The 18,194-nt window shown below is 56.5% G+C and overlaps 6 protein-coding genes across 6 annotated transcripts; 4 read left to right on the top strand and 2 right to left on the bottom strand.

The window, feature by feature from the left end:
- Positions 1-658: 658 nt before the first annotated feature.
- On the bottom strand, positions 659-1,130 carry PUNSTDRAFT_42722 (uncharacterized protein; the record flags this gene model as incomplete). Its single annotated transcript, XM_007380933.1, has 3 exons — positions 659-708; positions 769-878; positions 931-1,130. The coding sequence occupies 3 exons, from the start codon at positions 1,128-1,130 to the stop codon at positions 659-661; spliced, it is 360 nt and encodes a 119-aa protein (XP_007380995.1).
- A 616-nt stretch (positions 1,131-1,746) lies between these two features.
- On the bottom strand, positions 1,747-2,403 carry PUNSTDRAFT_131635 (uncharacterized protein; the record flags this gene model as incomplete). Its single annotated transcript, XM_007380932.1, has 3 exons — positions 1,747-1,983; positions 2,047-2,149; positions 2,210-2,403. The coding sequence occupies 3 exons, from the start codon at positions 2,401-2,403 to the stop codon at positions 1,747-1,749; spliced, it is 534 nt and encodes a 177-aa protein (XP_007380994.1).
- Positions 2,404-3,505: 1,102 nt separating this feature from the next.
- Positions 3,506-4,762, top strand: PUNSTDRAFT_62675 (NAD(P)-binding protein; the record flags this gene model as incomplete). Its single annotated transcript, XM_007380931.1, has 6 exons — positions 3,506-3,705; positions 3,775-4,013; positions 4,091-4,177; positions 4,247-4,381; positions 4,449-4,547; positions 4,629-4,762. The coding sequence occupies 6 exons, from the start codon at positions 3,506-3,508 to the stop codon at positions 4,760-4,762; spliced, it is 894 nt and encodes a 297-aa protein (XP_007380993.1).
- A 2,340-nt stretch (positions 4,763-7,102) lies between these two features.
- On the top strand, positions 7,103-8,976 carry PUNSTDRAFT_63087 (MFS general substrate transporter; the record flags this gene model as incomplete). The annotated part of the gene is made up of 4 exons (XM_007380930.1): positions 7,103-7,305; positions 7,360-7,819; positions 7,892-8,335; positions 8,416-8,976. The coding sequence occupies 4 exons, from the start codon at positions 7,103-7,105 to the stop codon at positions 8,974-8,976; spliced, it is 1,668 nt and encodes a 555-aa protein (XP_007380992.1).
- A 2,829-nt stretch (positions 8,977-11,805) lies between these two features.
- On the top strand, positions 11,806-13,168 carry PUNSTDRAFT_50447 (uncharacterized protein). The gene is made up of 4 exons (XM_007380929.1): positions 11,806-12,126; positions 12,187-12,292; positions 12,350-12,470; positions 12,527-13,168. Exons 1-4 carry the CDS (start codon positions 11,939-11,941, stop codon positions 12,907-12,909), a joined length of 798 nt encoding a protein of 265 aa, XP_007380991.1. The 5' UTR covers positions 11,806-11,938; the 3' UTR covers positions 12,910-13,168.
- A 1,555-nt stretch (positions 13,169-14,723) lies between these two features.
- On the top strand, positions 14,724-17,671 carry PUNSTDRAFT_50445 (uncharacterized protein). Its single transcript, XM_007380928.1, has 8 exons — positions 14,724-14,790; positions 14,850-15,542; positions 15,597-15,716; positions 15,773-15,866; positions 15,926-16,984; positions 17,033-17,148; positions 17,206-17,335; positions 17,393-17,671. The coding sequence occupies exons 2-5, from the start codon at positions 14,860-14,862 to the stop codon at positions 16,712-16,714; spliced, it is 1,686 nt and encodes a 561-aa protein (XP_007380990.1). The 5' UTR covers positions 14,724-14,790; positions 14,850-14,859; the 3' UTR covers positions 16,715-16,984; positions 17,033-17,148; positions 17,206-17,335; positions 17,393-17,671.
- Positions 17,672-18,194: the final 523 nt, after the last annotated feature.

Genomic DNA, 18,194 nt, shown 5'->3' with positions numbered 1-18,194 from the left:
TCGGTTTTTCGCTGTACTGAGCTATCATACGCGAGAAATTTCGCCTTGATCTACCGAGTTCCGCAATGACACTCCACTTCGGCGAAGGCGAACAGAGTTCATATCCCTCAGTATCCTGCGAGAGTATTTCGAAGATATTCTTATCTCATTTATCCAGTGACGAGTTATATAAGAAGGGTTCGTGGAGTGCATTCAGTGCGGTATCGTTATATCACAGCGGGAAAAGAATGATCATAGAACGACTGAGGCATGTAACATAGGTATGGCAGGTGAGACTCGACGACATTAACCGAAAGTAGCGAGCCGAGAGGGCCACAGATGAGCGTGTGCAGAGACAATCGAGCGGATTCACCAGGAAGGCGGACGGTACATAGCAGTTGAGCCCCAGGCATAGATAACGCATGGCGCAGGTGGAGAGTTCTGTGGCATAGGCGGGATAAAACCGTAGCCTTGCGGAGCAACCGGCGGGACAGCATACACAGGTGCAGCAGGAGCAACAGTAGCACAAGCCGGCGTAGGGATGATTGGTGGGCATGGCACGCCCATTGGACCATGAATGCAGCAGTACGGCGCAGGAGGTTGCACCAGCGGAGCGGGAGCCTGAGCAAAGGGAGATCCGCGGGTAGGCGGTTGCGGCGCGGGAGACATTATCGGAGAGTCAGCCGGGGTTGGAAGCTGTACCGGCGGAGGAGGCTGCTGTGCGGCATTCTGAGGGAGTATCGTCAATCGAGGAACATGGCGAAGCACATAGAGTATACGAGAGATTACGTGCCCAGGTCGAGATGAAGTACGTCTTCGCGGCGGCCTTGAACCGGTCCACCTCTGCTTTGTACCGTCGCCACATGGGCTCGGGAATGTCTTCGCGGCGTTGCAGGGCCCTATTGTGACGCTTGAAGGGGAGCTATGGTCAAGTTCCTGTGGAAGACTCACTCGTCGCGCAACACGTCTAATGTAGGCCGGAACTCCGAGTCCGGCGGGATGCGGTATTCTCGCAGGAGGTCGGCTGACTCGGCATAAGCCTGTGCTTTGTCAAAGCGAGATTTAATGCTCGATGACCTCTTCCGGAGCTCGTCGATTGGGAGTGTCAGACCGACGGCGGAGCCGAAAGTATCGCCTTGATCGGGTCGCATGGTCGTGACGCGTCAATGGGTATACGGTGTTGGAGACTTGAAGTCGGCGGTGGATGTGTTTGGAGTTGAGAGGATCTGCGGGATACCCGAATATGTCGCCGGGGTATTTATACGATTCTGCCCTATGTCGGCAAGCCCTTGAGCACGAATGTACGACTCGACATCCATAGGTGACTGAGCAGGTCAGACTCCAAAGGCATGCTGCCTCGCGTTAATAATGAAGCTATATATCCAGCATTTTCTCCGTTAGATCCAGAAGCGTAGTGCTGCAAGCAACCAGTAGAATCTAGCATGAGCTCGCGTTGGGGATAGTGGCAAGCCTGATCGCGCGCACCACGCGTCGCTTCCCAGCATTTATACAGCCTTGTACAGCCTGGAAGCTTGAAGACCGCAGCCCAGCCTTTGAACGTGCGTTATGCGAAGGTTTCTGGATATTCCACTGGCACAAAACTACACACGAAAAAAATTATGGTACAAAGGGGTATACAACAATTACATCGGGTATGATGAGATTCCAGAATACGAAGCTAAAACATGGTACAGGACGGGGCGATACTCAGGCATCCCGCCGCATAGCGTACATTCGGGTGCAATCAACGAGCAAAAAATGGACTTTTCATGTGAACCGGCCCAAGTGTCGAGCTCCCGTCGGAGGTGCGAACATGCCAAACGCAGGCTTCGTAGCCGGCGGAGTCCACCCCCAGACCGGGACGGCGGACGGCGTGAGCGCCCAGCCGAACGCCGGCGCGGGGTGAACCTGAGGCCACCACGGGAAGGAAGGGCTACTATCTTGTTCGGCTCGTGTTCTGAGGAGAAGGGGCGGATGTGGGGTGCTATCCTGGACCGCAGCGTCCTGAGGTGACTTCGTGAGCATGACTCGAAATATCAAAGCAGGGGTACAAGAGTCGAGGCGTACAAATGCGGCGATGAAGTAGGACTTGGCGAGGTTCTTGTACAGGTCCACGTCTTCGGGACACACGCAGGACGAGGCGCGGACGATCTTCAGTCGCCTTACGGCCCTATTGATCCGAACCCCGTTTCGTTAGAGTGCCTCCGTGAGGAAAGGAAAGCACTCTCACTCTTGCCGTAACACCTGGAGGTGGTATTGACGCGAAGATGGAACACGTCTGTCCCGCAGGACATCCGCGGACTCGACGTACGCGTTCGCTTTCTGTAGCTGTCGCTGGATGTTGGAGGAGTACCCCCGGAATTGATCGATAGGAAGCCGCAACCCGACGACAGAACCGTACGATACGTTCGCATGGCGCGGCATGATGCTGAGATATTAATTGTTCCTAGGCGTGGTTGTGGTAGCGATGATCCTCGCAGGGAAACTAGTGCGTGTATGTCGCTCTAGCACGCTACGCCAGATATTTATATGGGCTCGCCCTTCTGCGCCGAAGGATGCGGTCCCGCACCATCCCAAAGGCACTGAATTGCTGAAACAGGAGCAGGAGTCGCTCTCTTTCAAGCTATCAGCGAGTCCTAACATATAGCAGCTACGGCTGCGGGATGCGCTGAATGCCAGGCCGGAGGCCTCAGTGCCGGGTCCGGGGAAACAATAAGTCAAGTCGCCCGCGCTTGCTCGAAATGGCAAAATCGACCCGATCGGCGCAAATCATGTTCAGAGTTTGTCCTTGTCAGGGTTCGCAGCATCGTCGCAATGGCGCGCTACGGCCTGCATTCCGTCATGTCGTGCTGATGATTGATAGGGGGCAGTCGCGAGGACAATGGAGTAGGCAGCAATTTAGATGGTGGCGAAAGCTGTTGATGTCTGATACTTCAGGAGTTATGGGGGAGCAGTCCGTGGCGATGGAGGAGAACAAGCTCGAGACAAGCTAGTCCTTGGTTCATCCAGAGTGGGACCCCGGACGAGTGTGGAGCGTAAGGTAGGTACGCACGAGTAACGGGGTGTGGGCGAGAGTCGCCGCGCGTGGGCGGGTTCAACAAAACCGTACACGCGCAACTGCACTCTGGGCTCCAAGATCCTAAGGACTCTTGGTGCCAATCGAAAGGGCGGGACGGGCGGGAAACGCGACGAGCGAAGCAGGAGGCGAGGAAAGGTGGAGGCTGTGTAGCCTCGCAAGCCCACCTTCCTCGCCTGCTGGACTGAGCTTGTCCTCTGATAGGCCAACGCTCGTACCTCGCGCATGGCCTATCGCCCATTGAACAATGAGTGGCGATGCAAACGGACAGCGTTCAAAAGCGATCCAGCGCTTGTTCTCCGCACAGCCAAGCTTCGAATCAAGGTCCTAATACCGGCCATCATGAAGTCGCGTACGCAGCCTCACAGGCGCCGATAACAAAACTCTGCCAGAGACGCAGTAGTTGCTTAAGCGCTCGCGGCGTTTGGCCCTTGGCAGCCGTATTCCAAAATGACCACCGTCTCCGACAAAGAACTGCTGGCATACGTGTCGCGCGCCAAAGGGAAGGTGGTCATCGTCACCGGCGGCGGTAACGGCATAGGCAGGGCCAGCGCGCTGCAGTTCGCCCGACACGGCGCGAAGGTTGTTCTAGGTGACTTGGACTTAAAGGCTGCGGAGGAGTGTGTCAAGCTCTGCGCGCAGGCTGGGGGGTGAGTCCGCGGCGTCGTGACTTTCTCTTCCTTTTCCAGCGAACTAACGCGTCGCTCTGCGCTCCACAGGGAAGCTGCCGTTCTACCGGCTCCGTGCGATGTCACGTCGTGGGATGACCAGGTTGCGTTGTTCGAGTTCGCGCTGAGAACGTACGGCCAGGTGGACATCGTCGTCCCGAACGCGGGCATCACCGATGGCAAACCCTTCGCAGAGCCGACACTGGCGCCTTCGGCAAAGTACGGACACGACGTTCCGGTCGAACCATCCACGACGGTGCTGGACGTCAACCTGAAAGCCGTCCTCCACAGTGCGTATGACTCCATGGACTTCACTGCGCTGGCATCTCGATTGACCTACCGTTATTATTGCCGTGTCGGTCAACAGCCGTCCATCTTGCTATCCATTACCTCAAACTGAACAGCACGAACGATGCAAACGAACTCAAGGCGATCGTGCTGGTTTGCTCCATGGGTACGTACACGCTCCCACATCCCCATCATCAGAAAATCACAGATTGACCTCCTTTTATCTCTCCCATAGCGTCCTGGAACGGCATCCCTGGAGCAGTGCTATACTCGACATCCAAGCATGCCCTTTTGGGGACGCTTCGAAGTTTGCACGCTCAGGTTTCCGCGTATGGCATCCGACTCGTAGGAGTGTGCCCTTGGTTCGTGGGTGAGCCAGCCATCCCGGCGCTACTCCTCCTCCACGGGTTACTGAACCCATCTTTCTCCGCTTTTAGACACCGGCATCCTTCCGCCAGCCATGAAGGTGCTCATGGCCGGCCTGCCCTGGGCGCCTCTCGACAGGGTGGCGAACGCCATCTTCTACTCTTCCACAGGTAAAGCCACCGCAACTGCGCCTTCTTCTTCTTTTCCCCTACCCAACGTGCGCTTACCCCGGACGCATTTTGCGTGTACAGATCCGTCCGCCGAGACGTCCGGTGCGACGTACCTTATCCCCGACGACGGCCCGGTCCTGCGCGTCGAAAAGGAGCGCATCACGGCCGGCATATACGCCGTGCTCGACCGCCGGCTGTCGCGCGCCGTAGGGTGAGGGCTGCTCATTCAGCGCCAATCCCGCTCTCTGACGCTGGAATCCGCTTGTCACAGGCTAGCCGCGGCGGCGAGACACCGAACGCTCACTCTATGGGACCTCGCGAAGGTCCTCGGACTGGGTCCTTCGGTGGCGATTCTGGCGCTCCTTGCGGCTTTGGTTTACGACGTCATATCCCGCTTGTCCTGAGAGATCATGGCAGTGGTATCGTCGATTTGCTGTAGAGTACATGCATGGGTATATTGTAGAATATCTGTAGATAATGGGGTCTCTGTCGCCGAGAAAATGCTTTTCTATCGTGAATCATGTAACCAAGAATGAGAGCACATTCCGAGTGCCTCAGGTATGGGCATGTTTGAGGGATGGGAAAGAGGTTTCAAAACGCAGATCACTCAAGGAAACAGCGTCATTCCAGCTTATGCCATGGGCGGAGGCGGATTGATGTTGTACCACCAAGGAAATGGTCGGGGTCGCTGAACGAGTTGCGGAGGTTGTTCGACCAGCGGAGGGAGGTCGTCGGCTTCTGGGGACCATACGGGTGTGTTCCATGCCCAAGGCGTCCACGGATCGGGCGGAGGCGGGAGCACCATCTGCGGCGTCCACGGATTGGGTGTGCCCAGCTGTATCGTGCCCTGCCTGATAACATACGTGGCATTCTGTCGAGGTATATGCGTTTAGATGCCGCATCGAGCGCGTTCGACAGAGCTTGACGACGTACCCATATCGTGATGAAGTAGTGTTTCGCCATCGACTTGTACCACGCGACCTCGTCCGCTCTCGGAGTGAGTATGTCGCTGATGTAATTGAAGCGTCGTACCGCTCTATCCGATAATAACAATATCAACACCACGCGTCCTTCGAGCGATCGCACAAAACGAACACTCACTCCTCTCGTGACCCGTGTACCGTCTGGTAATACATGAGTGGAACCCCGTTATACCACAGAATCTCGGCCGACTGCAGATAGGCGTGAGCTTTTTGGAGCTTGGCCTTCGTGGTGAGGCAGCACCGTCGATAGTTGTCGATGGGTAGACCGGTCTCATGAGGGTGGCTGCGCCGGCGAGTGGATATGTGTCGCTGAGGACGGCCGAGCATCGGTAGTCCAGGGGGACTCTCTTACGCGATCCGGAACCCCCCAGAGAAAGCGATCTTTATGTGGTCGTCACCCGTAGCGCGAGCCGTCCCACAGCCTTCTGTTCTCGTCTTGTGAATCCTATTGAACGGGGTAGAACATATGCGATGATTCGTGTCTGGGATGTATCTGTATATGTACATCTTCTTTCTGGGCGCCTTCACAGCCAATAATGACGGGTGCGGCGAGACGAGACGTAGGAGAGACGACGTGAGCGAAACTGGGCATATAACACCGCGCGGGGATCCATATAGGCGCCCGTGAACACAGGTATGGTCGCGACGTAGCCAAGTCTGGTATTATCGCGGCGCTGGCTCGATAGTAGGTTCGATAGCTTCTGGATAGCAGTGCGGTGGGTCGACAGTCATCGGTTTTGTCTGGTCCATCATATATAGTAGGACAATATGTCCATTTCCGCCATGAAGGTCAAGCCTGATAGTATGGGAGAACACCTTCTCAAGTGTTGATAGCTCATCATCCGGAAGAGTTCAGTGGATATGTGCTACATATCCTCAAGTATGGCGGTTGTATGAGTTCGAAAGGGCGACCTTCGGGGTATAGCGCGTATGCTGGATATCGGTGAGTGTGCGTGGGAAGGTCATAGGTTGAGGTCGGTCTGAACATCGGAATCACTTCCACACCAACGGTCTCCATGAATGAACTCGCTCTTATTTCCCCGCGTGCCAGCTCGGCCTCTTCATCGTTCAACTTGATCTCGGACGATATTGGACTCAGACTGAGAGGGTGTGGCTGTATGTAATCGTCGGTCCCGTGCCTCTCGTGAAGCATTGCCCACGCGTTTGGGCTTTTCCCATTCTATTTCACGCCCGACTTCTCCCCCTGTCCCATATCACTGATACACGGAGGCGAAAGCACCCAAACGAAGGCCGTGCGATACCTCAACGAGCGACGAGTGAGGCTTCCGCGCACGCGGAACGTCGCCCGGCGAGGCCCTTTGCTCAAGATAAGACCTGAAGAATCGAACTCTCTCCGCATCTATTTGGCCGCCGAACTTCCGTAGTTCGCGCACGCGATGCGCCGCGAGGAACGAACGGCGCTGGGGCAGATAAGCGGGCGGACGCGACGGGCCCTTGCCTCGCTGTTCAAGTCGTCAGTTTCACCGGCCTCGCACTATGAGTATGAGGTTCGTCGAAGCCGTCAAGGCCCAGCTGCGTCCGTCCGCGCTAACCTCAAATATCGCCACGGAGATGGTGGCGGCCGACGACCGGGAGGCCGTTGATAAGGACGATTTGGAGGGAACTTCGGCCAACGAGCCCGAGCTAGCGACTGTGCCTCCAGTTGGGACGAATGCCCTCGTCGGCGTTGCCAAAGTCGAGGCGGTTCAGGCGGTGTACGGAAAATATGGCAAATATTGCCTATGGGCGGGCCTCGCGATGATGATGATAGTCTTGTGAGCAAGTTCGATCCAAGCCCCTGAGCTATCGATTGACGCATATATGCACAGCGAACTCGACAACAGCACCGTCTATACCTACCAAAACTACGCCACGTCCGCGTTCGACCAGCTCGCGCTGCTGAGCACGCTCTCCACCGCCCAGACGATCGTCACCGCCGTCGTCAAGCCTCCCATCGCTAAAATCTCCGACGTCCTCGGCCGGGGCGAGACCTACCTCTTCACGATCAGCTGCTACCTCATCTCGTACGCACTCTGCGCCTCCGCGCCGACCATCAGCGCATACGCGGCGGGTGCCATCTTCTACTCCATCGGTCAGAGCGGGACCCAGATCCTCGACCAGATCATCATCAGCGACATCTCAACCGCGCGATGGCGCGGGCTCGTACTCGGCCTCAGCTACTTCCCGTTCTTGATCACGCCCTGGGTCGCCGCGTTCATTGTGGATAGCGTCACTCGTCAAGGCGGCATCGGCTGGAGGTGGGGCATCGGCATGTTCGCCATCATCATGGTCAGCGCCCTTCCTCCTCTCATCCCACCGCCCGGCGCTGACGTCAGATCATGTTTCCGTCTGAAATGACAGCCGTTCGCATCCAGCTTCATCATCATCACCCTGTTGTACCTGCAGCGTAAGGCGCGCAAGTCCGGGCTGGTGCTCACCACGCGCCTGACCGTGTACGACTTCTGCTCGCTCATCGACCTCGGCGGACTCTTCCTCCTCTGCAGCGGCGCGGCGATGTTCCTCCTCCCGCTCACGCTCGCCGCGCAGACGCCCTCGGCGTGGCGCACGCCCTGGGTCGGGACCGTCATCGCGCTCGGCGTTCTGTCCCTCGCCGCGCTCGTGCCATACGAAAAGTACGTGGCGCGGCACCCGGTCGTGCCCGTCCGCTACGGGCGCAACCGCTCGATCGTGATGAGCTGCGTGCTCGCGGCCGTCGATACAGCCGGCTTCAGCGCGACGCACGTGTACCTATACTCCTGGTCCGTCGTCGCGCACAACTACTCCGCCCGCAACGCGACCTTCCTGGTAGGCAGCCTAACCGTCCTGACCTCTGTGCGCACCGTTCCCCGCTCTTACCTCCTCCCTTCCCCCCTCCCCCTGCCTAGGTCTATACGAACGGCGTGACGCAGTGCCTGACGGGGATCGTCGCCGGCGCGCTCATGTACCGCTATCGGCGGTACAAGCCGCTCGCGGTCGCGGGCGCACTCGTGCGTCTGGTCGGGTACGCGCTCATGCTCCGCCTGCGGGGGACGACGAACCCGGCCTCGGAGCTCTTCCTGGTACAGCTCGTGCAAGGCGTCGGCTCCGGCTTCGTGCAGCAGGTCGCCGTCGTCGCGGGCCAGGTCGCGGTCCCGCACGAAGAGCTCGCGGGCGTGAGCGCGCTCGTGCTGCTCAGCACGTTCATGGGCAGCGCCGTGGGGAGCTGCATCGCGGGCGGGATATATACGGGGGTGTTCAAGGACGCGTTGAGGAGGAGGTTGGGGAAGGTGCCCGGGGCGGAGGTGGACGAGGCGACGGTGGAGAGGTTGATCAGCTCGATCACGGGTACGGCGTTGCCTGCGTGGGGGTCTGCGGAACGCGTCGCGCTTGATTTCGCGGTGAGTGGGGCCGTGTCAAGCTATGGCGATTATGCTCATAATGCCGCGCGACACAGTTCTCAGACGTGATGAGGGATATCTCGATAGCCGCTCTCGCGATCGCGGTCCCGGTCCTGGTCGCCGCGTGGTTCCTCCCCAATCTGCGCTTGCCGTAAGTTGTCGTGCTTATCTTATCTTGCCTTGTTTGCGGGAATGCTGATGTGACCCTACTTTTCTTTTCTTTTTTTCCCTTGGCGCATCAGGGAAGGGGCGGTATATTCGGTGTTCGAAGGGCAAAGTGCGGACAAGGCCGAAGAGAGGGGACGCGATGTTCGCGAGAGCCCGTCGCCAACGGAAGAAGAAAGCGCAGAAAAACGCCGGGGAAGCTCCTGAACGATAGAACTGCTTGAAAGAGTTAGATCTTTCTCCTGTGCCATGACTTAATTACAGAGCATGATGTAACGTCCTCATGGCAAGCTGCTGCACCCCAGAACGAGCGCGTCTATATAGGTTCACGTGAGAAGCACATGACCGTGTCAAAGGGCGGGTGGGACGCGCGTTCGCGTTCGCGTTGATTGAGTCTGGCGGAAACAGGCTGCGCAGAGCGGAGTGGCGTTCGTTTGCTCCATAAAGCTCATCTCGCCCGCGGTTGCGGGAGTCACGAAGATGGAGGATAGCGCGTTCTCTCATCGGCTTAGGCTACGATAGGTCCATACATCAGGAAAGCGGAACGGCGCAGCCCATATAGGTTAAAGGCAAGTGCGCTCGTATACCGCCAGCGACGCAGATAGCGGACGGCGCGCCGATAGTACCCGTGCCATGCGGTTTGCACGTTGTCGATGTCTTTGCTGCGTATTTCACGGTGTCCAGAGCTTGAGCTTGGGCATCCGACGGAGGCAAATGGTCGCAAAATGTATCGCACCGGTGGCAAACGTACGCCGCATTCGAGCCGCTTGAAAGGCGTTTAGAATAGCAATATCATTCCGAGTGCGCGCCACTAGCACCCATGCTCCATGGCCATGCCATGCGCTGTGCGCGTTGTGCGATGTCTTAGCTGCGTAGTCCAAGTCCCCGGTATCCGAAGCTTGAGCTTGGGCCATCCGACGGGTGCCAGTTCGGTTCACGGATTACATGGGCAAGCATCCGTAGATGTATAACACGGGTGGCGTACGCAGCGGACGGGCGCTTAAGGACGGGGTCAAATGAGCATGATTTGATCCCGAGATCAGCCGGGTGGCACGGGTGGCACCGCCGCGGCCCAGCGGAGACGGATCTTCAATCTGGGGAGTACAGGGTTGGCAGACGCATCGGGAGCGTAGCGCGTCGGTTTGCGAAAGTTCGTACTGCGCAGGGGAGTCATGTCGCCTTTCGGAACCTTAATGTGAAGCTGTAGTGGGAGCAAAGGGCGTTGGATATGGATGTTCGGGGCATAGAAGGTTATTCATCTCACGGCGCGAGCGAACGGCGGTGGGATCGCAGGTGCAGGTGCCGCGAAGGGGGTGCGCAAGCTCGCTGGTTGTATTACAATGCCGCGGGACGCCCACAGATTGATTATACCGCAGCAATGAATCTGAGAAGTACTTTGAGTATTTGATACACGAGGTATGCCCACAGTACCAGCAGCCAGCTGGCCCCAAGGAGAAGGTAGACGGCGACCATAAGACGTATTTGCTTTCCGGTTTGTGGATGCGAACTTGCCGTTTTGGACCAATAGTTGCGATGGTGGCTGCGTGCGCCAACCGCGCACCGTGGATACTGCTGCAGTTGCCCGCGTCGTTGTTCATGTTTGCTTTAAGCTCGGAGCGGGGGTTGACTGGGTCAGTCAGCTTCCTGACTGAATCGCGCGAATTGGAGCTGTGGAAACAGACTCAGCAAAAGTGCTTGGCCGTCTTTGCATGCACGCGGGAGTACCAATATCTCAACCCACGCACGGTCGTTCGACGTCGAAGCCATACACCATGGAGGCAATTGCGCCGCGCCACCACGTAAGGAACTATGAGCTCCTGGTTATTACATTCAAGGTCTTGGGTGATGGTGGCGAGCTTGCCCGGCGCGGCGCCTGACTGGGAATGAGTAGACCAATAGCATGTCAGAAAATCGGGGTCGTAAGGCCTTCGGATATCGGGTTCCGTAAGCCGCTACGGGAGTCCGGTACACACGTTGCCAGCCGAGCGAGTCATGCTAGGTTATTGTTGACGTCGACGCACAGACGCACAGCGCCCCGGAACTGAGAGGGCACAGCAGCAAGATCTACATTCCATTCGTTGCGGGACTTGCAAGCCGACCCCAACGGCGTCCGCGAGCCGTCCGTCGGTCCGCAGCGCCTCGGGACGCTCGTACGATTTGTTGGAGAACTGGGACCATCTTAGTGGAAGCTCTTCCCGTTAGGTTCGGGTCAAGGGCATGGGTGGCGAAGGATACGTGGCCGAATTCCTGGCTAAGGTATAGCGTGCAATAAACGATACAATGGTGAGAGGCGCACTTAGTATCGAGATTTGCAGAAGCTGTGAGCGTCTAATCGGTGCCTCTATCCGGTGCCCAACCGGCATGAGGCGATGACGCAGTGTCCCAAGATCGGCGCTACGGCGGGTGACATAAGCGTGACATTCTGTAAGCAAGCAGTAGAAACAAGCTTTGGAAGGACGTAACTGAACGCGAGCTCTCTGTATTGAATTCCTAAATTCCTACGGGTTGCGTTGCCCTTGTCTATCTTTCTGCGCCGCTGTCAAGGTTGTTGTTCGAGCTGGTTACCCGCAGGTGAGACAGCGCCCAGGACAACAACGCTCGATGTGACCAAAATTGTGACCTCTTCCGAATCAGGCCATGTGCACCGGGCAAAGATCCCCCCGATGCTGCACAGGCTTTTGTTCTCATCCTATACCCATTTCCGGCCTGGCTCCCGACTCAACCACAAGAAGTCAGAAGCCCGCACCGGTCGTTACCAGGAACCCAAATAACACAGCTCGCCCACGGATTTGATATTTCTCGTCGGATAAAAGCGTCATGTTCATCGGTACTATGAAGCAACACACTCCCCGCCAGCATATCCACGATGACCACTGGATTCCACCGTCGCCGCGGAGAGGGTCACCTCCCCATTGACGACTTCTCCTGCGTATGTATCACGACGCGCTCCAAGCTCAGGAAGGCCGACGCCTACCTATCCTCCGGAGACCACCTCCTCCGCAGCGGCCGGGTGCACCATTCGGCGCGCGACAAGCTGGAGAGACAAAGCAACATGTGCGTTCTACACTGCTTTGTTACGGCTTACTGTACCCATAGCTGACCTTGACCTTTCAGGGTACAACAACGACGACTCGCTATTTATAGCCGACGCTCTCGCCTCTCAAGGACCGAGGTCAGCATGTACAAGAGGCAGGCGCGTGTCTACTTCCAGAACGTCTGGGTATGTGCTTTATCTTCCCAAGACATGGCTCAGTTTCGCTTATATCTGTGTTGGCAGAATGCGATTGCGCATCACGCGGACGTGAAGCCGAAGTCCTCTTCAAGACCGCAGATGTCGTCCAGACCTGCGCAGCCACATCGCACCGGTCAAGCTCAGCAACCCATGGATTACCTCCTAGGTCAGTTTCCCATATACATTGCGCTCCGTACAGCTCTGACCCTGCCTTGTCAACAGGATCCATGGTGCAATACGGCATGCAGGCTTCCAGGATGCCTGCACCCCGGCAACCGACATATTATGCTCAGCCTTCCGCGCCTCCCTACTATGCCTACCCATCTCCTGCTCCCTCAGGCTACGTGCACGCGACCCAGTATGCCCGATCCCCTGCTAGGCAAGCCTCCTACCCGAGCCCGCGCCGCGAAGAGGTGCCGAAGGCCCGCCGGCGCGTGACGTTTAGCAGCCCGCTAACGGAGACGCACTTCATCACCCCGCGCGCGACGCCACGCGCGCTGCCGACGCCGCTGTCGCCGCACGCCGCGCCACCGACGCGTCCTAACGACGTCCCGCACCCGCACCGCCAGCACGGGTCTTCGTACCCGTACTACGCCCGCGCGTGAGCGTGTCATCCGGTCCGGTCATCATGCATCATCCACCACACACTCCTTTCACCTTCTCTTTTTCTCCTCGCGCGAGCGGACGCACCTTGGTTCTGGGTTCCTAATATGAAACCACGTCTACATCTGATCTTCCTATACCATCATATCCGCAACAACAACCTATGCCAAATCACATTCATATCTGTAGCGATAGCATTCTTATAACCTGTTACACATACCATCACGTAATGTTACGATCTTCCTTACGTACATAGCACCTCACGACCAATTGATGATGCTTATTGCTTACTTATGCCGAGATGAACATGTCTGATAAGAACCGTGATTTGATGTCTCGAAGGGTCAAGCGATCCCTGCGGTCTGTCGCTTTTGCAGTACTGATCAACGCCGCAGGGCTGTCCCGAATTGATACACGTTGCGTCGCAATGGCTCTCGGATCGGAAGCTTTCACGAAACGCAAGTCCTAGGATATCGACCTGAGGTACCAAACTGGACAATCAGATCTAAGCTTTAGGACATACGCAGTGCCGCGCAACGAGACGACGCCTGGATTCCGCGATCTTTCCACTGTCCGCAGGGCTGTTGGCGGGTACGAGAAGTGCTTGCTGCAACCCTGGTATCTCTTTAACGCGGGTTCTTGTGACGAGTTGTATTGGTTGGTGACTTATCGCCCCGCTCGATACCGCTCGGCATCGCCGCTGGCCACGGCAACGGCTTCTGCGCTTCCACCATAGGTATCTGTGCACGGAGGCTCACGAGCATGAATACGGTGGTTTGCGTAAATTGATGATTGAAGACGATTCGAAGAGCGCAGCGATGGCGCGACGCGTAAATGACCGTCGCTACGCATGGACTCTGATATAGCTCCAACATCCGATGAACGACCGAGCATGAATTGAGGCCATCCAGAATCTGAACATCTGACGGGACAGCGCTGCTTTGGGAATCTGCACAGATCCCACGACTGTTATCCATCGAGCATTTCCCATGATGCCGACGAACAGACATACCACTGCTTCACATCGAGCCACATCCATCTGTTGAAGCCACTATGGACTTGTCGTTTTCATCCGTCAAGGACCTCCATAAAGATTCGAGACATTTCCGCAATCCTCTAGCCGAGGAGGACCATACCGCCTGGAGATCGTGAGGGACACACGTTTTGCACAGATTTTCATACGGAAGAAAAGCGCAGCGATAAGCCGGTGGTTGTCGTTCGTTCGCGTCGTACTCAAGCAGGTCCTCTACACCTAACGACAGTGGTAGGTAGGTAACAAGAAAGGTCCGCTCTAGTTCGCCGCGTTCCGTCGCCGCGGGCCTCCGGTCGATCGCCATCACGTGGGCTGAAGCTCTGAAGAACGGGGGAATTGCAAAATGGGAGCAAACGAGTCCCGACCCCCCCGTCGACGCGTCGTCCCCATCGGCCACGACGGCGAGGGCTGTTATTCATCTCACTCCGCGTTCCCGGACGCGCGTAGTACGAGTGGTGCGGCTCAAGGCGAGCCAACACTTCTTTCTGGGCGGATACATCTCCTTCTTGCGCACGTTCGACCGCGTCGTCACAATTCTACGGCGACGTGCCACGCTACCGTGAGGTGCTCGACTGGCCCTTTGTGCTCCAACTATCCATCTATATTTCACGGAATTTATACCATATATATCAACACAAACACAAGTCCTTCTTGGCTCATTTCCAGGACTGGAGCGGGTTGCTTCAGTTTAGCTGGTCAGTAACTGCAGGTTGACGATTTCCCCCGTTACCTCCAGACTGATCTACAAACAGCTCTCCGCAGTAACACTTCTTTAGGTGCATATATTGCACCACTGCTGTGCTTCTACGTGGTTTGTGCATTTTCGAGTGATTGCTCCAGTTGCTTAAGGGTCAGTGTTCACTTGATCCAGTGCTGCCTTAAACTATATGTTCATGTGGATTTATTCAGATTTGGTGACATGGGCCAGAAACGCAGCAGCCATTGGTTGAATAAGCCAACCAAGCGCGCCCGCATTAGCAATGATCACGGTTCATCCAATATGCATTCAAAACCGGGGCCAGGGAAGAATTCGAAGGGTATTATCATGCTCAAAACTCCGAAAGGGCCCCGTGCGGTAACCGTCCTGCGTCCAGAGCTCCTAGACGGTTTCTATGACTTCATGGCAGCTAGACATCAAGCCTTCGAACGACGGTATGCTCATGCGGACGGTTTCCCGCCAACGCCTCTAACGGACCCTGCGTCCGTCGACGAGTACGAGGTTCAACAGCTTGAGCCCTCCGAATGGAGTGACGACAAGATCCTACAGAAGTACAGCTTCGCCAACGTATACCGCATGCTGGACGCGGGCACGCAATACTTGATCACGAATGTCATAAATGAAGGGCCGCAGGATCTTGAAGAGACCTTCTTTCGTGTTCTCTTGTATCGTTGCTTTAACAAGATTGATACCTGGGAGCTGCTGGTGGATGGCCTCGGAGAAGACAAGCTCACGTACGCCTACTTTCAGACTCCGGCTGGCATGGCCGCATACGAAGGCATTCTGAGGCGCGCCCGCGGTCGCCGACAGGCGCTATATACCGCGGCATACATCATTCCAGCCCCGCCTCTAGGAAGGGCGCAGAATATGGAGAATCATCTGAGGTTTTTCAGAGCCAACCGGAATCGCCTCAGCAACTGCTGATCTTCGTCTCGCAGGATGATCCGCCTCATGATGGACACAGGCTTGCCTCACGAGTTGGCGAAGGTGAAACATTTGCGAGACGCATATGAGATCATGCACCTATACCCCAGCATGGGACCATTTCTCGCGTTTCAGTATGTCCCAACGTCGGTTTATCTGAGTTCTCACTCACGGATCATGCCTATCGCAGGCTTGCTCTAGATCTGAACATGACCCCGTACTTGAACTGGTCGGAGAACGAGTGGGCTCCGGATGGGCCCGGTTCCAGGGCCTGTCTGCGAAAAGTAAGTAGGTTTGGCTTGATCTCTCCGCAGGTCGACCCTTGACATGCCTTATCCGACAGATCTTCGGAGACTCGTCCGCTGGTGTAGAATCGCATCTTATGATTCACCTGGCTTCCCCCGAAGTGCAGAGGGCGCATTGGGAGCGCATCGGTTACACACCGTCGCTCCATCCCGCGCTGCCTCCGTTGCCCGCCAACGCCAAAGGCTGGACCAAGGGTGTGAACGGGGTCGGCAAGGGTCTTCACGCCGGCATAAGCGTGGTCGACGTTGAGCACTCTCTGTGCGAGGCCGAGAAATACTACCGGATCCGCTATCCTGATGTCAAGGGCGCTAGGACGGAGGTCAAACCGTACAAGCCCAAAGGTTCCTCAAAGCCTGTAACAAGGGTGTTGCCACATAAATTTGCGTGGCTGGACGAAGCCGGGGGCCGACAGCGACAGCCTACGGCATACAGCGTTTCAAGAATTGATCAGCTCGCAACCCCGGACGGCAGTGATGTGTCGTATTTTTCAGATGATGGATACATGAACGCCGATGTCGGGCGCGAGAACAACGACTCGCTCCTGGAAGAGGGAACGGACTCTGAATATGACCCAGATCAGGAGTGGGATGTCAGCCATATCGTTGCAGAAATGCCGTTCAATCCACGCTCCCGTAAAGGCCAGAAGGAACTAGCGAAAGCGCAGGCAGGGGTGCAATACCTTGTGCGCTACGTTGGCTATGGACCCAAGGACGACTATTGGATCCCAGAGCACGAGTTGGATGGCGCCCCAGACCTGATCAAGACATGGAAGATGAGGAAAGTCAGAATTCAGAGGAAGATCAACGAGATCATGGCCTGGACGTAAGGCCGAAACATGGCCTCGCGCATCTCAGAGGTAAGCACTCAGCGCATGTACATAGTCTCCGAAAGCCTGGATTGCTTGAGCATACGTAGATTTACCGATACCCATTTGGTTGTCATGATTGCATAATTGCTCGGTCCGGATAATTGCAGTGTTTATGCGTGTCATAATTGCGTGGTGGTGCATATTGCACATGCAAACATGGGAGACGGAAGGATACAGCAACAATAAACGGTGACGAGAGAGAAAAGCTTAGTCGAACAGACCGAAGCCCTGAGCGGGATGTCAGCAAAAATACGCGTAACACTCTGTACGACGTACCATGTCGTCGTCGGACTCCTCCTTCTCTTCCTCCTTCTCCTCCTCCTTCGCCTCCTCTGCAGGTGCGCCGCCAGCCGCAGCACCACCCGCGGCAGGTGCGCCAACGGCGGGGCCTCCTAGAAATGTGATTGAGTCACACCGCTTTGCATATAATAAGGGCCGGATGTACGCACCACCGCCAGCGCCGACGTTGGAAAGGAGGTCCTTCACGTTCTTGCCCTCGAGGGCTTTTGCGAGGAGGGTTGCCCAGATGGGCTCGACTTCCACCGACGCGGCTGTTGTTAACGCGGTGATCTTGTCCGCCTGTGAGATTATGCAGTTCAGAGGTTGGGATCAAGCGAGCAGAGTCGACGAGCGTACGGTGATTTCAATGCCGTCATCGGCGAGGATGAGCGCGGCGTAGGTGGCGGCGAGCTCGACGTTGGCCTGAAGGAGGTATCAGATACGGTCCTGAACTGTCGGTTCGCATGCGGGAGAGCTGAGGAAGCGAGAAGAGCGGGCGCGGGTCCAGCAAGAGACAAGTAACATCATCCATCCCGCACATCGTCCATCCATCCACTCCCAGTCTTAAAACCGGCCGATCTCTTGCTCGAGCTTTCAAGACACCTACAGCACAGCGGCAGAATGTCCAAATATCGGGATGCTCACCATTGCGACTGATGGGAAGCGGGAGGAGGGTTACGATGAGTCGAGTCGGCGGGGCAGGAGGGGTGGCTGAAGATTCGGAAATTCCCGATTTATCATTGAACATCATTGAATGACTGCCTTTGGTCACCCACCGCCATTGCCTCTACCATCTATACCAACCTGTCGTAGTCTCCGATGCCCCACGAAACCGCATCTACCACGACGCATTACTCATGAATTGACCGTGGTGGTCGATTCGAAGGATGCGAGTTCTCATAATGCTAGAGGAAATATCAGGACATGACGAGCAGTCACTGAGCGACGAGCGTACAGTCAATACACCTTCTGAGGAAGTCGAACACGACGACTGAGCCCGCCAACATAAGCACCGACGACATTGAGTCAGCGCACGGTTGATCTGAGAACATTTCCTGATCTCCTCTGGGATCTACATATCAGCGGCTGCGTTACTCATCGGTGCTTCTACGACCAGTGGAGGCTTCTCCAGCCCCTCAGCTTGATCAGGATACTTCGT

This window comes from Punctularia strigosozonata, assembly GCF_000264995.1.
Source record: "Punctularia strigosozonata HHB-11173 SS5 unplaced genomic scaffold PUNSTscaffold_3, whole genome shotgun sequence".
In the NCBI taxonomy this organism is placed as follows: Eukaryota; Fungi; Basidiomycota; class Agaricomycetes; order Corticiales; family Punctulariaceae; genus Punctularia; species Punctularia strigosozonata.
This window is presented reverse-complemented; position numbering and strand designations above follow the sequence as displayed.